Genomic DNA, 26589 nt, shown 5'->3' with positions numbered 1-26589 from the left:
TTTCCATCCTTTTCATTGCTCAGTGTTCCCTGTTATCCACATAGGAGTCAGAACTAGTAAACTACCTTTCCTTCCTTGTACCATACAGAGCTCAGCTATTCAGGGACAAATAGATTCTGCTTGGTGTGAGCAGTGTTCAAAAAATTAACAGCCCCCTCCTGTGGTCCAGCCACCCTTTTCCCAGCCTCCTCCTCCTCCTCTACCTTGTTCTCTATATTTGCTCAGAACAGTGCACTTGGGGGCTTACATCCTAATAACTTGTGGTTCAGAGGACCAAGCCCCTGTCCCAGGTAATGCTTACCTGGGGCCTCTTACCACTTGAGTTCACCTGGACCTCAGCTGTGCCTACCATACATCCCAACTGACCTGGGGTTCTTCCAGCACAATTTTCCTCTTCTTTTGTGAAAAGTCACATCCCACTGCCCACATAGTCACAATTCGTCAATGGATTCTGCAGTGTGGAACCCGTCCTTTGGACTTCATCTACCTCTCATCCTGAGACATAGTCATTAGTAGAACATTGAAAGAAATCACCCTTTGAAGTGGTTTTTGCAGATTTTCCATCAAGCATTAGGATATTCCAAGGTCCACGTTTTTATATTCACGTGGAAACCATTTCCATGTGTAGACCCCCCTACCATTTACAAAAGGTGCTTGTCTTGACTCAGAAGCTCCAGAGCTATGCCATCCATGACGGCAGCCTTTAGCTGCATGTGGTGATTCACATTGAAGTAAATTGAAGTCAGTAATGTTGTTCTAAATTTCCACCCTACGTCATGTCATCCTCATCATACTGTAAAGCTGAGTCCCTGCTGTTTCCTGCAGTGAACTAACCCTGGGTTGGGGGAGGGGCTCTATGCTGGTGCACACTGGAGCATCTGGTGTTCCCTCCCATGAGACTCTACAAAGCTGGCTGTCTCTGTGTTTCCTTACACTGTTCAGTACTGAGCACTTTCTGTGTGTCTAATCAAGTCTATAGTTTAAGGATTATGTGTTTAATCATCCGCAAACTCCTGGGTACTGTCATAAAGGCTGTTAAAAGAGTGAGAAGACTGTCTGCAAAACCCTCATCTGGCTGCAAGGGGTGTCTGAGGGACTGGATGATTATCTAGGTCCTGGGGAAGAATCAGACTTGGTAGAGGAAATAGTTTAAAATTTCACAACTAAGAAAAGCTATACAAACCCCTCTTGTTATATATGGTTCCTTTTGTCCTGAGGTTAAAGGTGTATGCATAAATGTTCATAGAAACTAAAAGTCATGTTTTATCCTTCTGTACTAAGTTGAACCACACTGACCTGTGGCAGGATCACTGTTAACCAATGGATTCTTCTGTCCTTGTAGTACTCCCCCAGCATGACCATGAGTGTGTGATCCATTACCAAGTCTCCTCATGAAAAGCATCGTGAGTCAGCCCTTCACAGAACTACTACGGAAGAAAACTGCTCATCAGTGTACGGTTAAAGGAATCCCAGTCAACCAAACCAACCTTTTAGCTCCTGCTCTCCCCATTTTGTGAAGAAAGCGGGTCCAAATGTGATTCAAACAACTGTACGGAGTGGCACATTAGAATTGCCCTAAACTGAACTGCAAATAATCATCTGTGTATGTATATGTGTGGGAAAGAGAATGTATCGTATATGCAGATCTATATGCACATATACGCATACATGCATTGACCCACAGGACATTGTAAGATATTATCACATGACATCTTAGTAGAAGTAAGTAGGGACTTTTATTCCATCCTTTTTTTCACGTTTACATTTTAATTATTAAAGGTTGCTCCTGCCCCTCCCTGAACTATTTTGTGCTGTGTATATCACTGCTTTATATAAGTTATTTTTTAAGGTGAACTCAGATGTTATGGTTTTGTAAATGTCTGCAATCATGGATAGGAATAAAATCGCTTATTTGAGAGCTTTCATTCACTTGTGTCTGATGCAAGTTACCTGGGAGCCCAGAGTGCACTAAGTGAGAAAGTGTGTCTTCACCCTATGCCCGGCCGGACGTTTCCTCAATGACCATCTGAGCCAAGTAGTTTAGTACCTTGTACGTTAGGAAAGCACGTCAGCAGACTTTCAGCTGGGGCCTCCCGCAGTGCATTTCTGCAGTAACTGCTTTCCAATGAGTTCTTTCTTGATTTGTTTGTCTTATATGATGCAGAAATCATTAGCTAACTCAAATGACCTAGCCCATAGCTAAAGTGACATGAGTTGTCATATTTTTAGCACCACATTTTATCATGACAAAACCCAAAAGTGATAATAAAGCCACTTGTTTGAATTTGTGACTTTTCACACAGGTATCTGGAGGTAAATTTTTCATAATATACAATGTGAAATAGTATTGGATTTTTATTTGGATTTCCTGTGGACGTTTCCACAGAGGCTTGAAAGCAGGCGGACACACTGATATTATTCAGGCTTTTAGCACCAGAGAGAAAAGAAGCCTTAGTAGAGGCTTCAGGAGTTTGTTTTTCCTCAGCCAGTAGCTTACTTGTGGAGCAGATGGGAGCCTGGCCTTCTGGAGTGGCTGCTCTCTGGCTGCAGAGAACAGGCCCTATCTGCTCTGGTGTGGGGTCAGAGCGCTGGCATTAGGAGGCAGATTACCTGTGTAAGTTTGTGACTGCACGTGGCCAGATCTCCACTGTGTGTCTGACAGTTTGGAAGGGAGTAAAGAAATAGTTCTTAGCTATCTCCCTTACAAAGAGCCTTGCTGCTTGACACTTTCGGATCTTTGCAATTAGGTTTAACCCTATCTACAAACACCAAAATCCCAACAGGAAAAGTATGTGAGTTTACCTGATACTCTGAAAGATCCTTTCTCTTACTTGTGATACAAATAACTACTGATCGCCACCCCCTGCCTGCTAGGATAAGGCACTGTCCAACTGATCGCCAACCCCTGTCCTGCTCGGAGAAGCCTCTGGGCTTGCAGCATGAGTGAAAATGTTGACACTGTATCCGCCAGCTCTCACTTCCAAGTGACTGATTCATTCTTTCTGAAAATTAAAAATTTTGGCTGTGCATGCCAGGGATTCTGGGAGAATCATAGAAGATAAAGAAGATGAATTAGCTCTACACTGAAGATCTAGATGACATTATGAGTCATAATCCATAGTACAACATAGGAGCCCACGGCTGCCCCAGAGAGCTGCCTTGTATTAACAGACTCCAGAGATGGGTCACAAACAGCTCACACAGACCTGGAACCCAGGTGACCTGAAGGTGACGCTCTGTGCATTGCCTTGACTCACCAGAAGTAGTGGCAGCTTTCACTTCCTATGACAATTGTGCAAAAATCAACTCTTCAGTAAGTTCGGCTTTACAGTGTCAGAATTCCAAAACATTTTGTTGACTCTTCTCTCCATCATCACTAATTTTTCATTTCATTTGCCTTCTGAGAAGGAAAGCGTTGTTTCTTATCACACACACACACACACACACACACACACACACACACACACACACACACACAAAAGTGAACCTGATTTTACTTGCCCTTATTTGAGAATATTTTTAATTAATATTTTTAAGACAAAACTACATTCACAACAGGAAAATAAGAATGCTTAGTTTTTATAGCCAAATAATTTTGTTATCTGAAGGGTGAACAGTATCAGTATATTGATTTTGTTTAGATTTGAATTATTTAACATTATTTTGCTGATAGAAAAGTTTAACTCTTTCTTATACATTCCACCACTGTCTGCACATTTCTCTTGTCTGCCTGCCAGGGCTTATTTTTGCACATTTCACCCCATAGTAATGAAATCAGCAATATTTGCCTACATTGAACATGGCATGCACACATAAAACGTAATAAATAGGTATAGGCATTAATTCTTGTTACTCTGCTCTGTGCTGCTTAACTCAACTGAAGTTGAAAACACATGTCATGCTAAGGTGTGACTGGTTCTTAACCAGGTGACTTTCTTACAGTGAAGATGCCTAGTGTGAACTAAAGCTTTGGGCTACACTTGTCTCTCTCTTAATACCACAGATTTCTTGGGTGACTCAGCACTCCTTTGAAAGTGTTCCAGTTTAGGTTCAATTGCTAGTGAACAAAACTTTTATAGCTAAAACTCCGAGGTTAAGATTTCTCAATTGCCAAAAGACTAACAAATCAATTCTGCTCCCCCTCAGCTATGGGGAGTGCTCAGACAGACCTGTCCCTACAGAAATTAAATAGAGAAAAGTTCTTCCATTTCGATGGTTAATTGTGTAAGGTATCTGAACTCCATTGCACTTGAAAGGGCCATTCAGTTAAAGTCTTCAGCTTTGGAGACGGCAGGTTTGGCGTATGAGTAAGCCGCTAGTCTGCCTCCACCTTTCCCTCGTATTCTGGGACTGCTCCCTCAGCAGGCAGATTGGCAGTCCTCCCTACTCAAAAGCCCGGTCAGCTTCCGGCCTGGTTTCTCCATGGAGACGGGATACAGGGCTGAACGTCTTTCCCTCTCAGCCTCGCGTCTTTCCTCTCTGCTCAGTGTAGTACCAGTAGTCGTTTTCCCGAGGAAAACGATTTCAGTTTTCATTGTTTGGTTATTACTGTTCATCATAAGCAGTATTACAGATCACAACTACTCGACATCTGGATGTTCTCTTGACATGGTTTTCATGTTTTCTGTGCTGTAGTTCTCTTTCCTTGAAACATTAGCTGAGGCAAGCAGCCCATGAGTACATGATGAGAGGGAAGGTTGATGTACGGAGACCATGGTCACATGTTTTACCTGACGTGGGTTGGTCTGTTTTGTAGTTTTCCTTCCTGGTGGGCTAAATTTCTCTGCTATGAGAAGCACAAGACTATGTTTGCTTAAAACAACCGTTCCAATTTTAAACATTTGCAACAGTCCCCCCCCCCCCCCACCAAGTCTGAGAAATTTGCCTTGAAAAATACTGGAAAAGCCAAGAGTGGTGAAGCATTATTTATCCCAGTTTTGCATACAAATGTGTGTGTGTGTGTGTGTGTGTGTGTGTGTGTGTGTGTGTGTGTGTGCGCGTGCACCTGTGTACATGTGTTGAGGATGGCAGCATAAATTTTGCTCAAAAAAACCTCACTCCTACTATGATTCATGTTATTATTGACACATAGCAAACTATTCTTTCTTTTGACTCTTTTTTATTTCAGTGGTAAATTATCTGCCAAAAGTTCTTTAGGATACAAAGAGAGTTACACAGCTCTATGCTATGTATAGACCTCTATATAAGCAGGAGGGGTCTCTCAGGCCCAGATTTAGCTTCTCAACATTGGATTTTGTACTGATCTTGTCAGGAATCGTGCAATAATTATAGCTTCCTGATATACACACTTATGAGAAATTGAATAGGCATCACTTAAAGCATTAACTTTACCCATGAACCATCATTCAATTTGGATGACCTACTGATAAAAAACAAACCTGAGGTCTCTTTAATTACTTCTCTAGGCTCTATTGTGAAGAGAAATATTCAGCTGAGTGAATCTCCCAAGGAAATTTCCTCTGTTGAGTTCCCCTTGGTAACTTACATAATTTGTTTTCTTGACTAAAGGAATAATTTCTGTACAGAGTTTAAATTTAAATGTGAATATTTTTGCTGTATACATTTTAAAAATGAAATACACTACTATATATAAATGTTACAGCATTTAATGTGGAACTAGGTATTTTCATGTATGCATTTACTGGGTCTTATTAGGACAAACGTTTGATTTGTTTTGATTATCCCGGTCATTCGAATCTTATTGTTGGCTTCTAAAATACTTAGCATTTCATTTCTAAAAGAAGACAGGCTGTTACTATGGCAAAGGTAAGTATCATTATTTCTTGAAATAAATGATATAAATAGTTGTTCCCAGTTAATACATTTCACTTTCTCTTTTTTGGCAAGTGACCTCAGTGCATCGCCCAAGGGCAGGATTTGGATCCTTTACAGGATTCTCAAACTTTACACAACATGCTATAAACTAAGTTTCTAACATGTCGTAAAATTGTCAGTAAAATGTAACTAATCATTTATTTGTTTGAAAACAACTCAATCTGTCCATCTTACATGATTTGAGTAGAAATCTAAATTTTTGCAGTACTTTGGAGATTTTCTTGACATAACTGATTAAAATTTGTGTGGATTTATATCAGATCAGACTTCAAAAATGTTTACTTTCCTTGCATTAAGACAATTAATGTATAAACTATGTTAGGACGAATAATTTGAAGGACATGTTACTGTGACATAAAGATGGAGAAGTCTTTATACATAGAATTCTTGATTCATAGTAGCCATAAGACTATTGAATTGTTTGTGATTTTAAGAATATAAAATGTTTTCTTACTACATGTGTTAAATTGTTACCTACAATGTCTTCCTGGAAAATAGAATTATTTGTAAGGTTTTTATAAATGCATAATTTATGTATAAATATAATTGAAATCTGGGGTGACTCAGTAATTGCTATTCTTAATTCAGTAATGGCCACCAGATAACTGACACATTTGTAAACTTAGCTACTTGTGTGCATATGTGTGTGCACATACACGTTGTTAAATTGATTCTCAAGTGAATTTATCACTTAATGTTTTTGTAAATGTACTTGAGCTGTTCATGTAATGGAAAAAGTCACCATAAAGATGTACATAAGTGTCCCTTCATTTGACACGTCATCACCTTTAATTTATAAAAATACTGCTTTTGATTTATGGTTTCTTCCCGTTTATTTCTGCCCTTAACTTAGTACTTATTGGGAAAGTAAAGAAAATTGTGTGAAGACAGCACAGATGTTCCTGAGTGAAAAGTCAAACTGTAACGTGCACATCTAGGCACAGATGTGAACTGGACATCATACCCTAAATAAAATTCAGGAATCTGTAGAGCTGCAAGGGGTGTGTATGCACTTAAGAAAAGGTTGCAATCTTGCCCCCAAATAATACTAGAGAACAGACAGCTGTTAATGAGGTTTTAGTATTTTATTTCAAGTAAAACTAAACACAATGTCAAAACCTGAGGCAGTTGTTCAGATAATTCACACAGTACTTTCATCTCTGTGATGAACTATGTAGGTGGTCACTTCAGTCACTGAAAACATCTGCCTAAAAGGTTTTAAAGTGGAGGCCCTATACTACCCTAACATGATGAGGAGGGAGAAGAAGACCCTCCTCATTGTATTGAGAATTCATCCTTGGAAAGAAATGGAAATGCATAACTCAACACCACCCCTCAGTGATGTGCTGAGTACTGATTCCACATTATTTAGTATAGTTTTGATCCAAATGGGATATTTCAATTTGGTGATGTGGCTCATTTGTATGTAATAGATAGCCAGTATTATAAATCCCAATGACCAGACGGCATAAGTCAAGGATTACCTCATGTGGTTTGTTAGGTGATTTGTTTGTTTGTCTTTGGTTTGGTTTTGTTTGTGCAGTGTCTGAATATCTAAGTAGGGTATCCTGAAGGGTAGACAGAAGGCAACTGACCACCCTTGACTTCACAATAGGTACAAGTCAGGGAGCGAAGATCTGATCTGGAGTTTGTTACTTAAACTATTTCTGATTGTCTACAAAGGTTGTTAACAGTAGAATCATCATGTAGGGTCAGGGTAATGGTTGTGCAGATAGGTAACAGCTGTCAGAACATCAGCTACTCACGATGAGTGAGGCAACACACCACGAAATGCTGAAGAGAAAGATGGAAACGAGCATGCGCACACCTGATCCCAGAGCAATGAGTCAGGGAGTGTTTGTTCCCATGGTTTAATGTATACTCCAGACGAAAAAATTCTCTACATCAAAAAAGGGATAACTGGTAAATTCTAGGTTTTATTTCCAGCACAATTTGATGAGAACAGACTATAGCTTTTTAGAAAACTCTAATCAGAAGACAATATGTGTAAAAATGTTTGCAGATCTTCCCTCTATGTAAACTTTGGGCTCTCCATGGCTATAGCTACAAGTCCGGAGATTTCACCCCAAATGTATGCATTTGCATCCATAGTTTTTGCTGATGGGTGGAACTCTTAATGTGTAGTAGGGCATGAAAAGGTTACTCTTAAGCATGCTTTCAATCAAAGTATCCCTATACATTATATGACAGGCATCAGTAGCATAAAGGAAGCCAGCATCATCGTCAAATTATACATATGTGTGATATGGCTTATGAATTGAAAACTTTGGAAAATCAAATGTATCTGTTCTATAATCGCTTGCATTGTCTTTCTCACCGTTTTGTTAGCCATTATTCTCTTAGAACCAAAGGGACTGCACACGTACTTAATGGTCTCAGACTTTTAACAGAACGTATGGGTCAAGCAGTGAGAGTGATGGGCTTAAGAACTCAACCTGCTGTTAAACAGGCAGTTGCCAGGCAGGTCTTAAGTATTTACTTTATTTTCAATTGGAGTACTTACCCACACACCATTCTTCATTCAACAAACTCCCGGAGAGCTGAACTTAAATTTATACAAAGAAGATAACTCAAATAATACTAAAAAGCATATTTACAATATATAAACATTTAATGCAAATAGCAGCATTAGCAATTGCATGGGATCCAGCTCTTCAAAAAAGCCTCCAAATTAATATGGAAATGCCCAATTAAAAGTTCTGTGTAATAGTCATTAATAAACATTTGTTGAACCAAATAATCAAATCAAAACCAGTATTTTGTACAAAAGGTAGATTGGTAAGTCCATTGCCAGGATTTCTAAGATAATTATCTCTATAAAACCAGACTATAACTAAGTTCTCAATACTGAGTCTTTGAAGTTTAAAATTCAAGTGTTCACCATCCAGGCTCCTGATTGCCTGTGACCGTGAGTGTTCTAAACTGAGTCTCTTAAATCAGCCCGCAGGGGAAGTGGTCTGGGGACAGCGGGAGCTGCCTTCCGGTACTTCATTGTTCAGGTTACAGTAAACCTTGTGGAGAAATGCATTTACTCCTACGGTTTGCATTCTAGAGAGATGTGCGTGGAGTGTCTGTGTAAGACGGTTGGTTGCTTAACTGAGCCTTTGCAAAACTGAGGAACATCTTCTCCCCTTTGTTTTGCTGTTTGGCTCTAGCAGTGGACACTTCAGAAAATCTGAAAGAGATTGCAAACATGTATGCTCCAAAGGCTTTTGTGTTCACTTCAACTTTCTCAAAACACAAATTTTCTCGATGGTGTACTAGGCAGCTTTGTCTCCTACCAAGTTTACCATGATGTGAGCTCTTGACCCTGGGTCCCAAACTTGCTGTTCTGTTTGCCCCTTGTGAATACAGACAGCTCTGGAGTGAGGGAACTTACCCAGCTGAATAAGAGTTCTCAGCAGACAAGCCATTAAGTCAGAAATCTTTCCCACTTGAGTTGCAAACGTAGATGTCCTTGCTTCTGAGTAGGAAATTGGCACCTACAGAGATGAACAGTTAGTCATGAAACTGCCACGTAGACTCCCAGCCCAGACATGAAACCCGCACAGTTGTGTCTAGCCTTCCTGGAAGATGCCTTCCGGCTGAAGAAGAAAATTGATGCTATTGGTTTGTTCATGGTGATCTTTCCCATGGCCTCAAACTTCACGACTTAAACTGTTTTCAAATACAAACAGCAGCAACTAAAACACTTCAAATCTGTATCCAGAAGAAAAGCCTTGAAGGAAACCAAGTTTCTGGAAGATGTTGAAAGGGGCCAACTCGGTTCTGCGGGGGGGGGGGGGGGGGCAGGCATAGATGCTCGGTGACAGATGAATTTCAGCTCCCCAACTCTTAACTGCTTTATTTCACAATTGACTTTTCATCCCTGCATTTGATTAAAGAATGATAATTGACTTCAATATTCAGAACGTGCCTAAAGTTCAAGACAATATTTAACTAGGCTACAGATTTTTATTCTCCGTGATTCTGTTAAAAGAGTAGATTAAACTTCTTCAGACTTAATTATGAGACAAATCAAAGATGTGGAAAACCTGCTTTGGGAGCTGTTTTAAGAGGAATTGATTGAATTGAAAAGCATAGACTGTGCAATTTGGAATGCAAACAATTATGAAATTAGTCTTCTGTTTGAATGTCAATATTCCCTTGATCCTTTGAGCCACAGCCCCGAGCAGTGACAGTGACAGTGTGGTGTCCTTTGCTGTCTACAATCCAGAAGAATGAACTAGAAGATGGAGGGATATTGCTGCAGAGGACCAAGAATAGCCATATGGTTGCAGGGCTGGCTCCTCCGTTGTCCTTTAAAGAATCCTATTTTTCCCCCAACTCGAGTAACAAACACTCTGTTTCCTGCAGCCAAAACTTCCACAGCCTGCCTCCCGAGGACTCCATAAGCCGTGTTTACAGTCAAAGAGGCTGAATGAACATGGGGGAGGGGGAACTCATTTCCTTTCCTTTTTGTACCTATTTTTTTTATTCATTTTATATACCAACTACAGATCCCCCTTTCAGTCCTCCTCCTGCTCCCCCAAGACTTCCTCCCCTGACCCACCTCCCATCCCCTCCTCCAAAAGGGTATGGGCTCCCATGGGGAGTCTGCAAAATATTATATATGAAAGAGTGTACTGGTCAGAAAACAAATCAGTTATCCAATAATGCATTGTCTTAGTTACCTGAACTCTGATGCAATAGAAATGGACATTTTGTGAGTCCAACTCTCTCTCTCTCTCTCTCTCTCTCTCTCTCTCTCTCTCTCTCTCTCTCTCTCTCCATCCCCCCCCCTCACTTTTCTCTCTTATCTCTTCTCAGAGTCTTGTTCTCTGTCATGCCTGTAGTTGGTTTTCTAATTGGGGTATGAAATAGAATTATGGAAGAGATAGTGCACGTTTGTAATTCATTCTCTTGAAAAGACTCACGTGGCTCTTGAATTCTTTATTTCTTCACAATGTGGTGTGGGCACTAATATGCCCAGAATTCTGCCTTTACCTGAAATACTTGTAAGACAAAAGAATGGCCAAATCAGCACAGGTCTTAATTTGTTGGGACAATTGTCCTCTCACAATTGAATCTTTCCTGCCCTGAATTGCTATATTTGATCAAAAGAATCCCATTTCTCCATCATTTCCAAACATTGTTTGAGATGTTTTCTTTGGGGCTAACTCATAACCTCATCTCTACCCCAAGACTGAATGTTTGCAATTAAGCCAGTTGACGTGGTCAGTGTGTCCTTTCTGCTGCAGCTCCCTTCCCCCCTCCTCCCACCTCCCTCCCCCCACCCATCCCACCCCACAACACCCCACCCCCCCACCCCACCCCACCCCACCCCCACCTCCAGCAGTAAACGCCCACCACTGGAGAGGCAGTAGGTGGTTCCTCTGGTCAGTGACACACTTGCACAGCTCATTTCAACAAAGGCAGCCCCACTGTGCCTCCTCACACCAATCCCTTCTCTGTGGCTTCCACAGAGGTAAATTTTACTTCCAACTTACTATCTTTTGTCAGCATATTATTAAGAATTGTATCGGCTGTGTTTTCGGCAGGTTTTTTAAAAAATGCATTTTACCAAGCTATCCAGTTTCGGCAGTTTTTAAGTGAAGAAAGTGTTTAATGACAGAAAATGAAAAACCATGAATTCCTTTTATATTTAGCCTTGTAGAGCCCATGTTTATTCAGTTCTTTTTTTAAAACAATAATTTGGCTACACAGCATAACATTAAATATCTACTAATAATTTACATATTAACTTAATTGGGTGTTGTGTGTGGTGATGTTATCTGTTCAGTTTTCAGTAATATGTGTTGAAATGATAGAAGAAATGGGCAGGAGAGGACATGGCTCTTTATCTTGAACCACTGGTCTTGTGGGTAAATCATGACCTCATCATCTACCTCTTCAGCCAATAGTTCCTAAATATCGTTCACAGTAACTACATCCAAGTCTTCTAAAAACCTGCAGACATAAGTAGTGCATAAACCCACTTTAGCCTGCATGCCTACTTGGTCTGAGTTGTTTCCATAAACATAATCCACCCAAGCATATCAATGAAGGTTTTTTCATCCAAATACCAATTTATTCAATTATTTCCATGCCTAATGGTTGGGGAAAGGGTCAGGGGGCAGTCATAGCCAGTTGTAACTGATTAATTGTATGGCTTTCAAAAACTAAAATACTAAGCAGGTGCCTAAGGAAGACAATTAAATTATAGTCCAACATATTTCTGAGATGTGGGCATTTAGTGGTTGTGTACAATCACAGAAACTTCATAAGGAGGCAAATCAAATGAGCTATGGACTCCGCTCACTGAAATACTGGGACTTTACTATGTCCTACACAGTTCCCACGTGGGCCCAAAGGCTGACAAGAAAGACTGAGTTGGCAGGCAGCGTGGGTGGGTACATGCACACTACACTGTGGCTGAGTTGGAGAACTGTGCTATGGGCACAGAAACACATATCCCTCCCGACCCCCCACTCCCAGGAGCTTGTGTCTTGGAAAGGGTTAAGAGCCAATGGGTTTCCAGAAACCCCTGCAGCTGCAACTAGAGAGCATGGTCAGCATCAACATTAAGAGCAGTAAATTCTTTCTTTGAAGTTCTGAGTTGGGGATAGGTTGTTTTGGTTTTGGTTTTAGTCATGTTCAGAATGAAACCTAGCGCCTCAGGCATGCTAAGTAAGTCCAAAGACCACAGCAGAGGTGGTCTGAAACTGTTGCAGTCTCTGTGTTTAACCACTATGCTATCCCTTATCTCTATTAATCTGCATCCTTAAAAAAAAAAAAACTTTCCAAAAAAAACTTTGATGTTGACTTTCAAAGTTGAATTTTTAAATTGAGTTATTCATTTTTCTTTTAAAATATTTTTATTATTTTTTATTATGCTGACTTTTTTTTAAATTCTTCTCTCATATATTACATCCCAGCCACAGTTTTCCCTTCCTCCCTTCCCTTCAGTCTCTCTCCTTCCCTCCATTCCCTCTCCCCCAGTTCTCTCCCATCCCCTCAGAAAAGAGCAGGCCTCCCAGGACATCAACCAAGCATGGCATAATATGCTACAATAAGGCCAGGTATATACACCATCACATCAAGGCTGGACAAGGCAACCCAGTAGGTCCCATAAACAAGCAAAAGAATGAAAGACAGCCTCCGCTCCCAAAGTTGGGAATCACACAGGCACACCAAGCTTCTCATCCATAACATATATGCAGAGGACCTAGATGCAGGCTCCCTGATCTCTGTGAACTCCCCATGAGTCCTGGTCAGTTGATTCTGTAGGCCTTGTTCTCATGGTGTCCCTGAACCCTCTCCTCTGGTTCCTCCAATCCTTCCTCCCCTCATCCATAGGACTCCCGGGGCTCCATCTAATGTTTGGCTGGGGGACTCTACATCTGCTCTCATCAGATGCTGGATGAAGTCTCTCTAGTCTCTTTGATGATGATTCTGCTAGGCTTTGATCCCGGAACACTCTGCAGGCAGGACACACTGTAGGTCGAAGGTTTTATGGCTGCATTGATGTCCCAATCCCTCCATTTGAGGCCTTGTCTGATTACAGAATATCGCCAGTTTAGACTTCTTTCCCCCCATTATTAGGAGCCTTTGCTAGGACTACTCATAGATTCCATGGAGTTTCCATTGCATTAGATTTCCACCTTGTCCCTGAAATGTCTCGCAATTCCAGTAATTTCTCCCAGTATTCCTCCCCCCCCCCCAACTAGATCCCTGCTATTCCTAACACCAACTGCCCGTAGTCCACCCACAAAATCTATTTCCCCTTCACAGGGAGATTCTTATAACCCCCTTATGCCCTCCTTGGTACTTAGCTTCTCTGGGTCTATAGATTGTAGCATGATTAGCTTTTATTTTATAGCTAATATCAACTTATAAGTGAGTACATATCATGTTTGTCATTCTGGGTCTGGGTTACCTCACTCAGGTTGATTTTTTTTCAAGTTCTATCCATTTGCCGGCAAATTTCATGATGTCATTGTTTTTAACAACTGAGTAATATTCCATTGTATAAATGTACATATATATTATCTATTCTTTGGTTGAGGGACATCTACATTATATCCAGTTTCTGGCTATTACAAATAAAGCTACTATGAATATAGTTGAGCAAGTGCCCTTATGATAGGATAGGGCATCCTTCGGGCATATGCCTAGGAGTAGTGTAGCTGGATCTTGAGGTAGATGGATTCCCAATTTTCTGAATAGCTGCCATATTGATTTCCCTAGTAGCTGTACATGTTTGCACTCCCACTAACAATGGAGGAGTGTTCCCCTTGCTCCATGTCATCACCATCATGAGCTGTCATTTGTGTTTTTGATCTTAGCCATTCTGACAGGTATAAGATGGAATCTCAAAATAATTTTGGTTTGCATTTCCCTGATGGCTAAGGATGTTGAACATTTCTTTAAATATATGTCAGCCATTTTGGTTCCTCTGTTGAGAATTCTCTGTTTAGATCTGAACCCCATTTTTAGTTGGATTATTAATTTTGTTGATTCTAGTTTCTTGAGTTCTTTATATATTTTGGATATTAACCCTCTGTCAGATGTGGGGTTGGTGAAGATCTTTTCCCATTTTGTGGACTACCTTTTTGTCGTATTGATGATGTCCTTTGCCTTACAGAAGCTTTTCAGTTTCATGAGGTCCCAGTTATTTATTGTCGATCTTAGTGTCTGCACTTTTGGTGTTCTGTTCAGGAAGTGGTCTCCTGTGCCAATGCATTCAAGGCTATTGCCTACTTTCTCTTCTATAAAGTTCAGTGTATCTGGTTTTATGTTGAGGTATTGATCCACTTGGACGTGAGTTTTGTGCAGGATGATAGATATGGATTTCTTTGTATTCTTCAACATGCTGACATCCAGTTAGACCAGCACCATTTTTTGAAGATGCTTTCTTTTTTCTATTGTAAAATTTTGTCTTCTTTATCAAAAATCAGGTATCCATAGTTGTATGGATTTACATCTTGGTCTTCAATTCAATTCTATTGATCAATGAGTCTGTTTTTATGGTGATACATTGTAGTTTTATTACAACAGCTCTGTGTTGCAGCTTGAAATCAGGGATGGTAATGCGTACGAAAGTTCTTACATTGTTCAGGATTGTTTTTAGCTATCCTGAGGTTTTTTTTTTTTTCTTTTTCCATATGAAGTTGAATATTGTTCTTTCAAGGTCTGTAAAGAATTGTGTTGGAATTTGGATGGGGACTGTTTTTGCATTGAATCTGTAGATTGCTTTTAGTAGGATGACCATTTTTACTATGTTAATCCTACTGATCCATGATCATGGAATATCTTTCCATCTTCTGATATTTCCATTTTCCTTCTTCAAAGACTTGAAGTTTTTATCATACAGGTCTTTCACTTGCTTGGTTACAGTTTTCCTGGGATATTTTATATTATTTGTGGTTATTGTGAAGGGTGTTGTTTCTCTAATTTCTTTTTCAATCCATTTGTCATTTGTGTTTAGGATTACTACTGATTTTTTTTTTGAGTTAGGCTTGTATCCAGCCAATTTGCTGAAAGTGTTTATCAGCTGTAGGAGTTCCCTGGTAGATTTTTGGAGGTCATTGTGTAGACTATCATATCATCATCTTCAAATAGCAAAAGTTTGACTTCTTCCTTTCCAATTTGTATCCCCTTGATCTCCTTTAGTTGTCTTATTGCTCTAGCTAGAACTTTGAGTACTATATTGAATAGATATGGAGAGAGTGGAAAGCCTTGACTTGCTCATGATTTTAGTGGAATTGCTTTGAGTTTCTCTCCATTTAATTTGATGTTAGCTATAGCCTGGCTGTAAATTGCCTTCATTATGTTTAGGTTAGTCCCTTGTATCCCTACTCTCTCCAAGACTTTTATCATAAAAGTGTGTTGGATTTTGTCAAAGGCTTTTTAAGCATCTAATGAGATGATCTTGTGGGGTTTTTTTCTTTTAGTTTATTTATATGGTGGATTACATTGACAGATTTTTTTCATATGTTGAATCATCCCTGCATCTCTGGATGGAAGCCTACTTGATCATAGTGGATGATCTTTTTGATGTGTTCTTGGATTCAGTTTGTGAGTATTTTATTGAGTATTTTTGCATCATGTTCATGAGGGAAATTGGTCTGTATTTCTCCTTCTTGGTCTAATCTTTGTGTGATTTGAGTATCAGGGTGACTGTGGCCTCATAAAATGAATTTGGCAATGTTCCTCTGTTTCTATTTTGTGGAATAATTTGAGGAATATTGCTATTAGGTCTTCTTTGAAAGTCTGGTAGAATTGTGCACTAAAACCATCTGGCCCTGGGCTTTTTGGGGGGTCAGGAAACTTTTAATGCCTGCTTGTATTTCCTTAAGGGTTATAAGTCTATTTAGGTTATTTATCTGATCTTGATTTAACTTTGGTAAGTGGTATCTATCAAGAAAGTAGTCCATTTCTTTTAGATTTTCCAATTTTCTGGAGTACAGGTTTTGAAGTGTAACCTAATGATTCTTTGGATTTTCTTGGAATCTGTTGTTATGGCCCCTTTTTGTTTGAGTTTGTTAATTTGGATGTTCTCTCTGTGTCCTTTTAGTTTGGATAAGGGTTTGTGTATCTTGTTGATTTTCTCGAAGATTCAACTCTTTGTCTCATTGATTCTTTGTATCGTTCTCTTTGTTTATATTTTATTGATTTCAGCCCTTGCTTTATTTCCTGCTCTCTATTCTTCCTGGGTGCATTTGCTTCTGTTAGTTCTGGTGCTTTCTGGTGTGATGTTAAGTTGCTAGTATGAGCTGTCCTCAATTTCTTTATGGAGGCACTTAGTGCCATGTAGTTTTCTCTTAGCACCACTTTCATTGTGTCTGGTAAGTTTGGGTGTGTTGTGCATTCATTTTCATTGCATTCTAGGAAGTCTTTAACGTCTTTCTATTTCTACCTTGACACAGTGGTCATTCAGTGTGGAGTTGTTCAGTTTCCATGGGTTTGTAGGCTTATGATGTTGACTTTCAAAGTTAGATTTTTAAATTGAATTATTCTTTTTTCTTTTAAAATATTTCCATTAGTGTGTGTATGTGTGTGTGTGTGAGTGTGTATGTGTGTGAGTGTGTGTGTATGTGTGTGTGTGCGTGTGTGTGTGTGTGTGTGTGTGTGTGTGTGTGTATACCTTTGTCTGAAGCAGTCAGATTCATGTCAGATTCCATGGAGCTGGAGTTACTGGCAGCTGTGAGCTACCAGATGTGGGTCCTGGGAATCAAACTCAGGTCCTCTGCAAGAATAATACATGCTTCTAATTGCTCAGTCATCTCTCCAGCCCCATAAATTATTCTTGACATTTATTTTTATCACTTAAAATCTTAGACAATAGGGGCTTCAGAGATAGTTCTTGGAAAAATGCCTCAAGAGGACAGGACATAGGGTCCCCAGCACCTTCACAAATTCCAGGTAGGCATGGCCACCCTCATATAATCTCAGCCTATTGTTTTCTGAAATTTTCCTGCTATTGTTGACTTTACTTTTCTATATCAGTAATTATTTCTCACTAAAATTCCAAAGAAGTCGGAGCAAGGAAGGAGAAAAGAAAGAACAGAACCAATCTACTAAACTTGGCAGTTTTCTCAGACATCAGGTTCCGAAAGAAAGAAAGAAAAAGAAAGAAAGAAAGAAAGAAAGAAAGAAAGAAAGAAAGAAAGAAAGAAAGAAAGAAAGGAAGGAAGGAAGGAAGGAAGGAAGGAAGGAAGGAAGGAAGGAAGAAAGAAAGAAAGAAAGAAAGAAAGAAAGAAAGAAAGAAAGAAAGAAAGATAGAAAGAAAAGCAGCTGAGAGGTCATGATAGATATGATTAAAGTCATCCTCTGCCTCAATGGGTTAAATCAAGTCAATATTTACCAAGAAATTTAGACATGATTAAAGTCATCTTCTGCCCAAATGAGGTAAGTCCAGTCAATATTTACTGGGAGATTTCACAATAAGATGCTTGTCTATAGGCTGATTTTTTTGTCCCCATGACCACATCCTTAGTTTTCCAATGTGAAGTAAAGTAAAAATTAACTCAGAAGTTTTAAATGTAGGCTCTCAAACTCTGGCCTCATAAGTTGCTAATTGTATTTCAAGGATGGGATTATGAGCATATAAAATATAGTTTGTGCAACCATGCTGTGGGTGTGAAGATGCTCAGCTTCTCCTTTTGTTGGCAAGAACTTTCAGTGCCCACCTGGAGGAAGAAAGTCACCATGCAATATTACTGCTGTAGCGCTGAGACTTTTAATGCCTTTTGAATTCAAATCTAGGAAAAGAAGAAAAAAGATGTTGCAGGAAAGCATTTAATGAGAAGGTCTTGTTTTAAAATGCCTAAAGCCTAAATAAGCTGCTTGTGGTTAAATACCAGACTTCATGTAACCTGACAATTTGGAGTTAGGAGAAGGGGAGATGGCCGTTGCCAGGTTGCATGAGAGCTTCTGAAAATGATCCTTTGATAGTCATTCCCTATGATCGTTGATGGTTTATAGTTTGCGGTGGGCATTTCCTCTTACATAGCTGTGCAGCTTGTTCTGAATCACAGTGAAGCTTCTGCTCCCTAAATGTGCACAAGTTTATCACATAGTGTTCATGCTGGATTGGCTTAAAATTGTGCCATAACTAAAATATTATATATATGAAGAGAGAAATGTTTGCACTTGAGAAAACCTTTGAATGTGGTTTTCACCTACAAATATTCTTTGAAAGGTTATGACTTGTTCTTTGTGGTTCCCCATGAGAGATAACCAGATAGATGATAGATAGATAGATAGATAGATAGATAGATAGATAGACAGACAGATAGATAGATAGATTGACAGATAGACCTGTTTCAGCAAGACTTGTGTCTTACCATTTTTAATACAATTTAGAACAAAGAATATTTCATTTACAAATTTTTTAAAAAAACTATGATAAACTTCTACAATTAAAATTACATAGGAACTCAGGATAAAAATATTTCCAAGTGAATTTTGAAAATAAAATTGTAGTTATGCCAATATTATCAAGAACAATAAATAAAAGTAGCAGTAAATACCTAGAACGTTCTTGCCCTAATCTCAGCATTCAGTGACCACATGGGTTCAATTCCTGGTACCACCCATGACTTTGAACAAGGTACCCAACTCAGAATTCTGTGTTTCTTTTTCTCAAATATATAATCAATATTGTTAATAATGCCCTATACTAACCCTACAGGCACTGTATAAATGACATCAAATAATCCAGATCACATATCTAGCACCATAAATGTTGCTATAAATGTTAACAATAAATAAAACCTAACTATTCTCGTGTATATTTAAAAATACTGAAAGAAAACATTTTAGATTTATTCTAAGTTTAATAAAATGTTTATGGCCTAGATGAAGTCCCAAATTATACACACACATTTTCCCTCAAATCTATGAGTAAATTTTTCTCTTTTAGGATGAAGAAATTAAGCATTTTGTTCTGTTTCCCAGCTTATGAGGTACATTGACCGACCAAGAAGTTACAACCTCAAGGGTTCTTTTAATCAAAGACCTTCTGGCATTTTCTAGTACTAGAACTTAAACATATTTTCTAAGAATTATAACATAAGTTGATTTAGCTTTCAATAACCATATCTAGTCAAGTTAAGTTTGTTTGTTTTTTTGTTTTGTTTTTGAGACAGGGTTTCTCTGTGTAGCTTTGTGCCTTTCCTGGATCTCGCTCTACAGACCAGGCTGGCCTCAAACTCACAAAGATCCACTTGCCTCTGCCTCCCAAGTGCTGGGATTAAAGGTGTGTGCCACCACCGCCCGGGTGTCTGCTGTGGGATGTTCTGTATGGCAAATGTGTTGCTGATTAGTCAATAAATAAAACACTGATTGGCCATTGGCTAGGCAGGAAGTATAGGCAGGACAAGGAGGAGAATAAAGCTGGGAAGTGGAAGGCTGAGTCAGAGAGACACTGTCAGCCGCCATGATGACAAACAGCATGTGAAGATGCCGGTAAGCCACGAGCCATGTGGCAAGGTATAGATGAATAGAAATGGATTAATTTAAGCTGTAAGAATAGTTAGCAAGACGCCTGCCATGGCCATACAGTTTGTAACCAATATAAGCCTCTGTGTTTACTTGGTCGGGTCTGAGGGGCTATGGGACTGGCAGGTGAGAGAGATTTGTCCTGACTGTGGGCCAGGCAGGAAAACTCTAGCTACAGGTGTCAAATAAAGTTTTTATGTCAAAATCTGTTATAGAAAGAACAACTCATAATGAAAGATCCTAGCCCTTCAGGCTTACACCCCCAAGCCTCAGAAAGAGAGAAACTTCAAGCACCAGGAAATGAGAAACTAAAAATCTAGTTCCAAGGGCCACCTGACTCAGTCACTACTCAATCACCCCTGTAACAATATAACAATGTAAAAAGATTTCTGTTAAGAGATGTGCTCAACTGTGACTGGGATAGTTGCAGGTGTTCCAGGAAGGACCACTGTGATCTTTGTGTAAACTCCACTCCCGCCCTGATACCCCCCTTGAGGTTTCAGGAAGAATGTACATGCAGACGTGACTGTACCCACTCTGTGATCAGGCCATGAAATTGTATGGGAATTGTAATCTTGTGGGTTTTGTGGGGTTTTCCTTTAAAAGCCTTTATGGGGCTGCAATAAGATGCGGCTCTTGCTCTTAGGAGCAGAGTTTGCCCTTCTGTACAGAAGCCAATAAAATCCTCGTGCTGTTGCATCAACTGGACTGGAGTCTGGGTTCTTGGCGTGCCCACTTGAGACCCTAAACTTTGGGGTCCAACAATCGGAAGTCTCAAAGATTCTTAAGTTTTAAAACTTTGCTGCTATTTAAGGCAGAAAAGCAGGAAGTTAGCCATTCCTGAGACCCTGGTAACAGTTCTTCCTGTGGGAAATTCCAGATGCGGGCCAGACAGCATCACAAGCTGCACATCGCATTCTGGGCATTGACTCCTGGGGTGCTGGGAGGTAGAGAGGAAAGGGAGCCAAGGCACTTGAGACAGCTACAAGTTTTGCTGGTGGTGTTGGTTGTGAACTTTTTAAATTAAAATACAATTCCATCAAGCCAGGCATGATATATCACACACACACACACACACACACACACACACACACACACACACACACACCTTCCTCCATCCCCTTTCCTTCCCTCTGATTTCTGACCTATTTTCTTTATTTTATATATATAATTGCATAATATATATATATATATATATATATATATATACATATACATGCATAAATACAACCTGATGACTCTGTTTGGTGTTCCTTGTATGTACACAATTTCAGGGCTGGCCACTTGGAATTGGGTGAGCAGTTAGACGGTTCTCCCATGGGGTAGACTGCTATTCTGCTCTCAGAGTCCCTTGGCTGCCTATAGTTCCTTATCTATGTGTGGAACCCATGAGCTCCATCCCCCTTCCATTTAGCATGTCGATTTGTGTTGTCCTTGTTTGGGCAGCCATGTTGTGGAGGTATCATGGGTAAAGCATCTCTGTCATTCTAAGGAGCTACAATCTCACAGCAGATTGCCCGGCCCTCCGGCCCTTACAATCGTTCTTCCCCTTCTTTGGCAATACTCCCTGAGTCTTGGGTGCATGAGTTATGTTACAGATGTATCCGATGGAGCTGGACACCCTGTGATCACCCCAGAGAGCTGTTCTCTTCATTTTGACCAGTTGTGCTTTTCTGTAATAGTTTCTGTCTGTTGCAAAGAGAAGCTTCACTGATGAAGGCTCAGAGCTATACACACTTGTGGGCGTGAGGGTAAGTATTTAGAATGCAGTCGAGAATTATGCTAGTTTAGTGGAAAGCCATAGTTGAACAAAACAAACAACAACAACAAAAACCTACTTCTGTTTAACCCTCCAGCATGGGGACAACAGTGATCTAATTTGTCTTATGCACTGTTTCCTCCAAAGCCCGAGCATCACTGCCCCAGAAAGCTCTCCAACGGCGCTCAACTGCAGTCACTCCCAACCCCACTTCCTGCTCTTTTCTTCGAGACAATTATTACACTATTAAACATCTCACTGATTTCTCCATGTGTGCACCTTTCGTTCTTCCTCACTATGGCGTGTGCTCTCTGAGAGCACCATTTTGCTCCCTGCTGAGAGCAACCTCTGGCACACAGTGCAGATTGAGTTACTGATAGCGATGCATTGGTTAGAGCTACAGAAACAGTGTACTGATAGCGATGCATTGGTTAGAGCTACAGAAACAATGGGCTCCTGCTTGCATCCTTGTATACTTGGGAGTTTGGGAGCTGGATGCGGGTAGACTTCTGTGGTTAGATTTCCATCACTGTTTCCCCGAGTACCTGCCCTTGGGTATTAACAATGAAGTGGCAACAACATAACACAAGGGCCCTGTCATGGGTCTCCACATACACCACAGGCACACACACCCAAGTCCATTAAAGTGGCCACGACATGCTCCAGCTCTTGGAATCTGGCACTTGGTCCTGTTATGATGCCATCTTTGACGTTGAATATCCACTCTGATGGGGACACCTGCCTAGGCCCCTAGCCAAAGCTTTTTTGTATTGCTAGTACTGCGTCTCAACCAGCAGAAAACTGTCTAGATTTAATAAGTGTGTTAGTGTGATCAGTGTCCGGGAAAAGGGGAGATGGGGAATGGCAGTGAGTCAGAGAGACTCCCAGATACTAGAGAAGAGGTGTGGGGTGTTAGTGCAGGGGTAGGGGTGTGGCGGAAGAAGCAGGGGGTAGTACATGGGGGGTCAACTAGAGTGCTTCCCAGTAAAGGTGCTTTTCTTTTTTTTCCTTCCCTCTCCCCGCTTCCCTCCCTCCCCTCTTCTCCTTCCCTCTCCTCCCTTCCTTCTCCCCCTTCCTCCCCCCTTCCCCCTTCTCTCTCCCCTCTCCCCCTTTCCTTTCTCCCTCCCCTTTCCCCCTTCCTTTCCCTTCTTCCCTCTCCTCCCTTTTCTCTCCTCTCCCCCTTCCCCCTTCTCTCTCCCCTCTCCCCCTTCCCTTTCTCCCTCCCCTATCCCCCTTCCTTTCCCCTCTTCCCTCTCCTCCCTTTTCTCCCCTCTCCCCCTTCCCTCTCCTTCCTTCTCCTCCTCTTACCTCTTTTCTTTCTTCTCTTCCTCCTTCAATTTCTGACCAAGAAGATTCTTGGGAATCCTGACACACACACAGCAGACACTCAGCTTCCTGCGTAGGCAACAATTACTCACTGAATGTCACAAGTCCATCACTTAAATGGACTGTGTAGAGCTCATTCATTCAGTTGCATTTTATATGTTGCCAGCTTTCTACTTTGTCACTGTGAATGTGTATCCTTTTAAGATGAGAGGACGGAATGTATTTTATTTAACAATTTGCTCACTTTATTTATAATTTGAAGCATCTAGCCATATGGTGTGTGGGCCCTCATTTGGATTCTCCCTGTGGATCCACAGTTTCTAAGAACAGGCCTAAAGTGAAGAGAATGTTCTTCCCTGGACCTGTGGGCCGGTTACTTTTACTAGCACTCACAAACTGGGCAGCTGGCAGTAACTTATGAATGAAGGTTAAAAAAAGCGATGTGTCAGAAACACAATGGCCTGGCTGGGAAATCCTCCCTCAAGGCCTGTCATGCATTTCCAGGCGGATGCCAGCTGGCTGAACCCTTTCTCCAGGCTCAGTCGTAGGCAGTGGATGCTGGCAATCAGTCACAGCTAACCAGAGGCCTCCCCCATGCCACTTCCAGCAGAGTGGCGTTGGGTAACTCAACTTCTTGGGGTTAAGAAAGAGAGGGTCCAAAAGAAGCAGACCAGTGTCTCCAGCCTTGCGTCACCAAGTCTTGGGTGCAACTTGGCATCAGTTTCAATGCAGTCAGACTTAGACCTGCCTTTGATCAAAGTGCGTCTATTGCCATCATAGTCCTCATCCGTCTGTGCACTCCTGCAGCAGCCCCATTAGAGGCTTCCTCAGGGTAACATAATCATAAACAGAACCATGATCACTGGTCAGAGATCCACCAGAAATGTCAGAAGAGGCAAATTATTCAGGTGTCCTCACACAATTCTTGTTGCTATAATCCTGGATCTAAAATAATCCGAGGAATGTTTTTAATTCCAAGGAGACCGAAGCCAAGCAAACTTGATGAGAATCTGCTCCAAATATCCAGCTTGAGGCTTGGCTAATAAGACAAAAAAAGGGACCTGTCCTGTGAAATGAACCTGAGAAGGCCGCTGTCTGGAGGACTGGCTGTGGTGTTGTCCAGGGGCATTCATCTGGAAGAATTCAAACTGCTGGGTTTTTGTTTGTGTGTGTGTTTGTTTTGCATTTTATACACTATTTCAGTTGCCACGCAAAATAATGGGTTTGATTATGACATTTTCATACATACAATGATTGTGCATTCCATTTCCATTCTGTCATGCTTTCTCTGTCAACTGATCCCCATCCTTCCAGACAGTCACCCATCCCCTTCTTCAGCTTTGTGCATGTGTGTGTGTGTGTCCTTATACGAGAGAACATGTGATATTTTTGTCTTTCTTTGTCCTTATAATCTTCTTTTGTTCCCCTTCCCCTGCCCCCACAGTCCTGCTTCTGCTTCCATATCACAATTGTTCACAGAGAAAGAGGAGGGTGAGGGAGGGGAAGAGTCTAGATTCTTCAGATGGAGCAAAACATGACATTTGACTTTCTGAATATGGCTTATTTCACTTAGCGTGATGATGTCCAATTTCATGCATTTTTCTGCAAACATACTTCTTTATAGATAAAACTCCACTGTGTGTATGCCACATTTTCTTTATCGATCATATATTGATAGACTTTTAAGCTGATTCTATTTCTTGGCTATTGTGAAGTAGTAATATGCAGCAAATGTGAGTGGTCGAGCATCACTGTTGTATGCTGACATATTCCTTTGGGTGTGTGCCCGAGGGTGTTATAGCGAAGTCATGAAGTGGTTCCACTTGTGCTTTCTGAGGCACCTCATACTGATTTTATAGTAGTTGTACCACTTTATATTCCACCACTAGCATTAAAAGAATCTTCATCACTTCCTCACCAGCATATTTTTAAATTTTCTTTATAATGGCCATCCTGAATGGTATGAGATGGAACCTCAATGTAATTTTAATGTTCATTTCACTCATGAGTAGGAATAATAATTTTTTTTATATATGTATTGGTCATTCATAAGTCTTCATTTGAGGGCTATCCAATTCATTTGCCTGTTTGTTTATTGGATGATTTGGGTTTGGGTTGTTTATCTTCTGAGTTCTTTATAGATTCTAGATGCTAATCCTCCCATCAGATGTATAACTGATGAAGATTTGCTCCCATGTTATTTTTGCATCCTACTTTGCTGAAAGTTTATCAAACTGAAGACTGTTCCAATAGAGTTGAATTTCTGGTGTCGTATCATTTACAAATATGGATAATTTGGTATTTTCCTTTCTAGCTTGTATCTTTGCATTTCCTTTTCTGCCTTTATTACTCTAGCTAACACATCAAGCACTGTACTGAATAGTAATGGAGAAAGTGGAAACTATTCTATTATTCCTTATTTTAAAGAAAATGCTTTCAATTTCTTCCCATTAGTATAATATTGACTGTCATACATAGCCTTTATTATGTTGAGATATGTTCCTTCTAGTCGCTGTAGATGTAACCAATGGTCTTATTAAATAAGAAACACAGAGCCGATTCAGAGAAGAAAGCCAAGAGGTCAGAGCTAAGAGCCTCACCCTTCCTGATTCAGGGATCCTCTTCAGCCAAGAGAGCTCTCCGAAAGGGACCTACTTCCTGTGTGTATGTCTTTATATACTCTAGCTGTTCTGCCTTCAAATTGGTTGTAAACCCAAACATGTGACTGTCTCATCACTGCCTGAATGTACCGCCCTCCAGGTCCTTAAAGGCGTGCGCCACTGCCGTCACGCACTTGCTATGGCTCTAATAGCTCTGACCCCCAGGCAACTTTATTTATTAACATACAATTAAAATCACATTTCAGTACAAGTAAAATACCACCACATTTCCCCTTTTCTATTTTAATAAAAAGGAAAAAAAAGAAAAAGGTTATAACTAACAAAAGAAAAACTATATACAAAAGTACAATAACTATATACAATATATACAAGTAATAAATGTCTAAATAATGTCTAGTCCATTTGTATTTGACAAATTCAGAGACAATAATTTCATTATCTTATTTTGTTAAGTCCAAAATGTATCTAATTCACTTTCTATCCTAATTAATCTTCAACTATAACTAACTAACCTTCAACTATAGCTAACTAATCTTCAACTCCCTCAGAGACCCAAGAAGGAAATAATATTAGCTAACAAAAATAAAAACAGGAAGTGCAGCCGGGCGGTGGTGGCGCACACCTTTAATCCCAGCACTCGGGAGGCAGAGGCAGGCGGATCTCTGTGAGTTCGAGGCCAGCCTGGTCTACAGAGTGAGATCCAGGAAAGGCGCAAAGCTACACAGAGAAACCCTTTCTCGAAAAAAAACCAAAAAAAAAAAAAAAAAAACCAGGAAGTGCATACAAGCAACTTCCAAAAAAAATTTGTGAGTTGACAGAAATAGCCAGCTGCCTGGACAGTCACCTGAGGTTTCTCCGCAATGCTGGGGCATCATCTTCAGCCTATAGGCTTAGCATATCTGACAGACTCATTTGTGAAGTAGGATGTACACAAGGTCAACAGTTCAACCTCACATTGGGTGAGAGCAGTCCATGTACCAGAAACACCTGAATTCCACTAGTGTCATGTCATGATTCAGG

The 26589-nt window shown here is 40.4% G+C and overlaps 1 protein-coding gene across 6 annotated transcripts in view; it reads left to right on the top strand.

The window, feature by feature from the left end:
• The window catches only part of Ssbp2 (single stranded DNA binding protein 2), a 266155-nt gene extending 264230 nt beyond the window's left edge, over positions 1 to 1925 (top strand). For all 6 annotated transcript variants that reach the window (XM_052743609.1, XM_052743611.1, XM_052743608.1 and 3 more), the window contains one exon: positions 1343 to 1925. In XM_052743609.1, coding sequence (XP_052599569.1) covers positions 1343 to 1372 — 30 coding nt within the window. In that variant the 3' untranslated portion in view covers positions 1373 to 1925. The remainder of the gene's footprint in view (positions 1 to 1342) is intronic.
• The last annotated feature ends 24664 nt before the right edge of the window (positions 1926 to 26589 follow it).

This window comes from Peromyscus californicus, unplaced genomic scaffold (genome assembly GCF_007827085.1).
Source record: "Peromyscus californicus insignis strain IS unplaced genomic scaffold, ASM782708v3 Scaffold_18__1_contigs__length_77618521, whole genome shotgun sequence".
Classification (NCBI taxonomy): Eukaryota; Metazoa; Chordata; class Mammalia; order Rodentia; family Cricetidae; genus Peromyscus; species Peromyscus californicus.
Note: the sequence above shows the minus strand (reverse complement) of the source record. Positions and strands in the feature narration are given on the sequence as shown.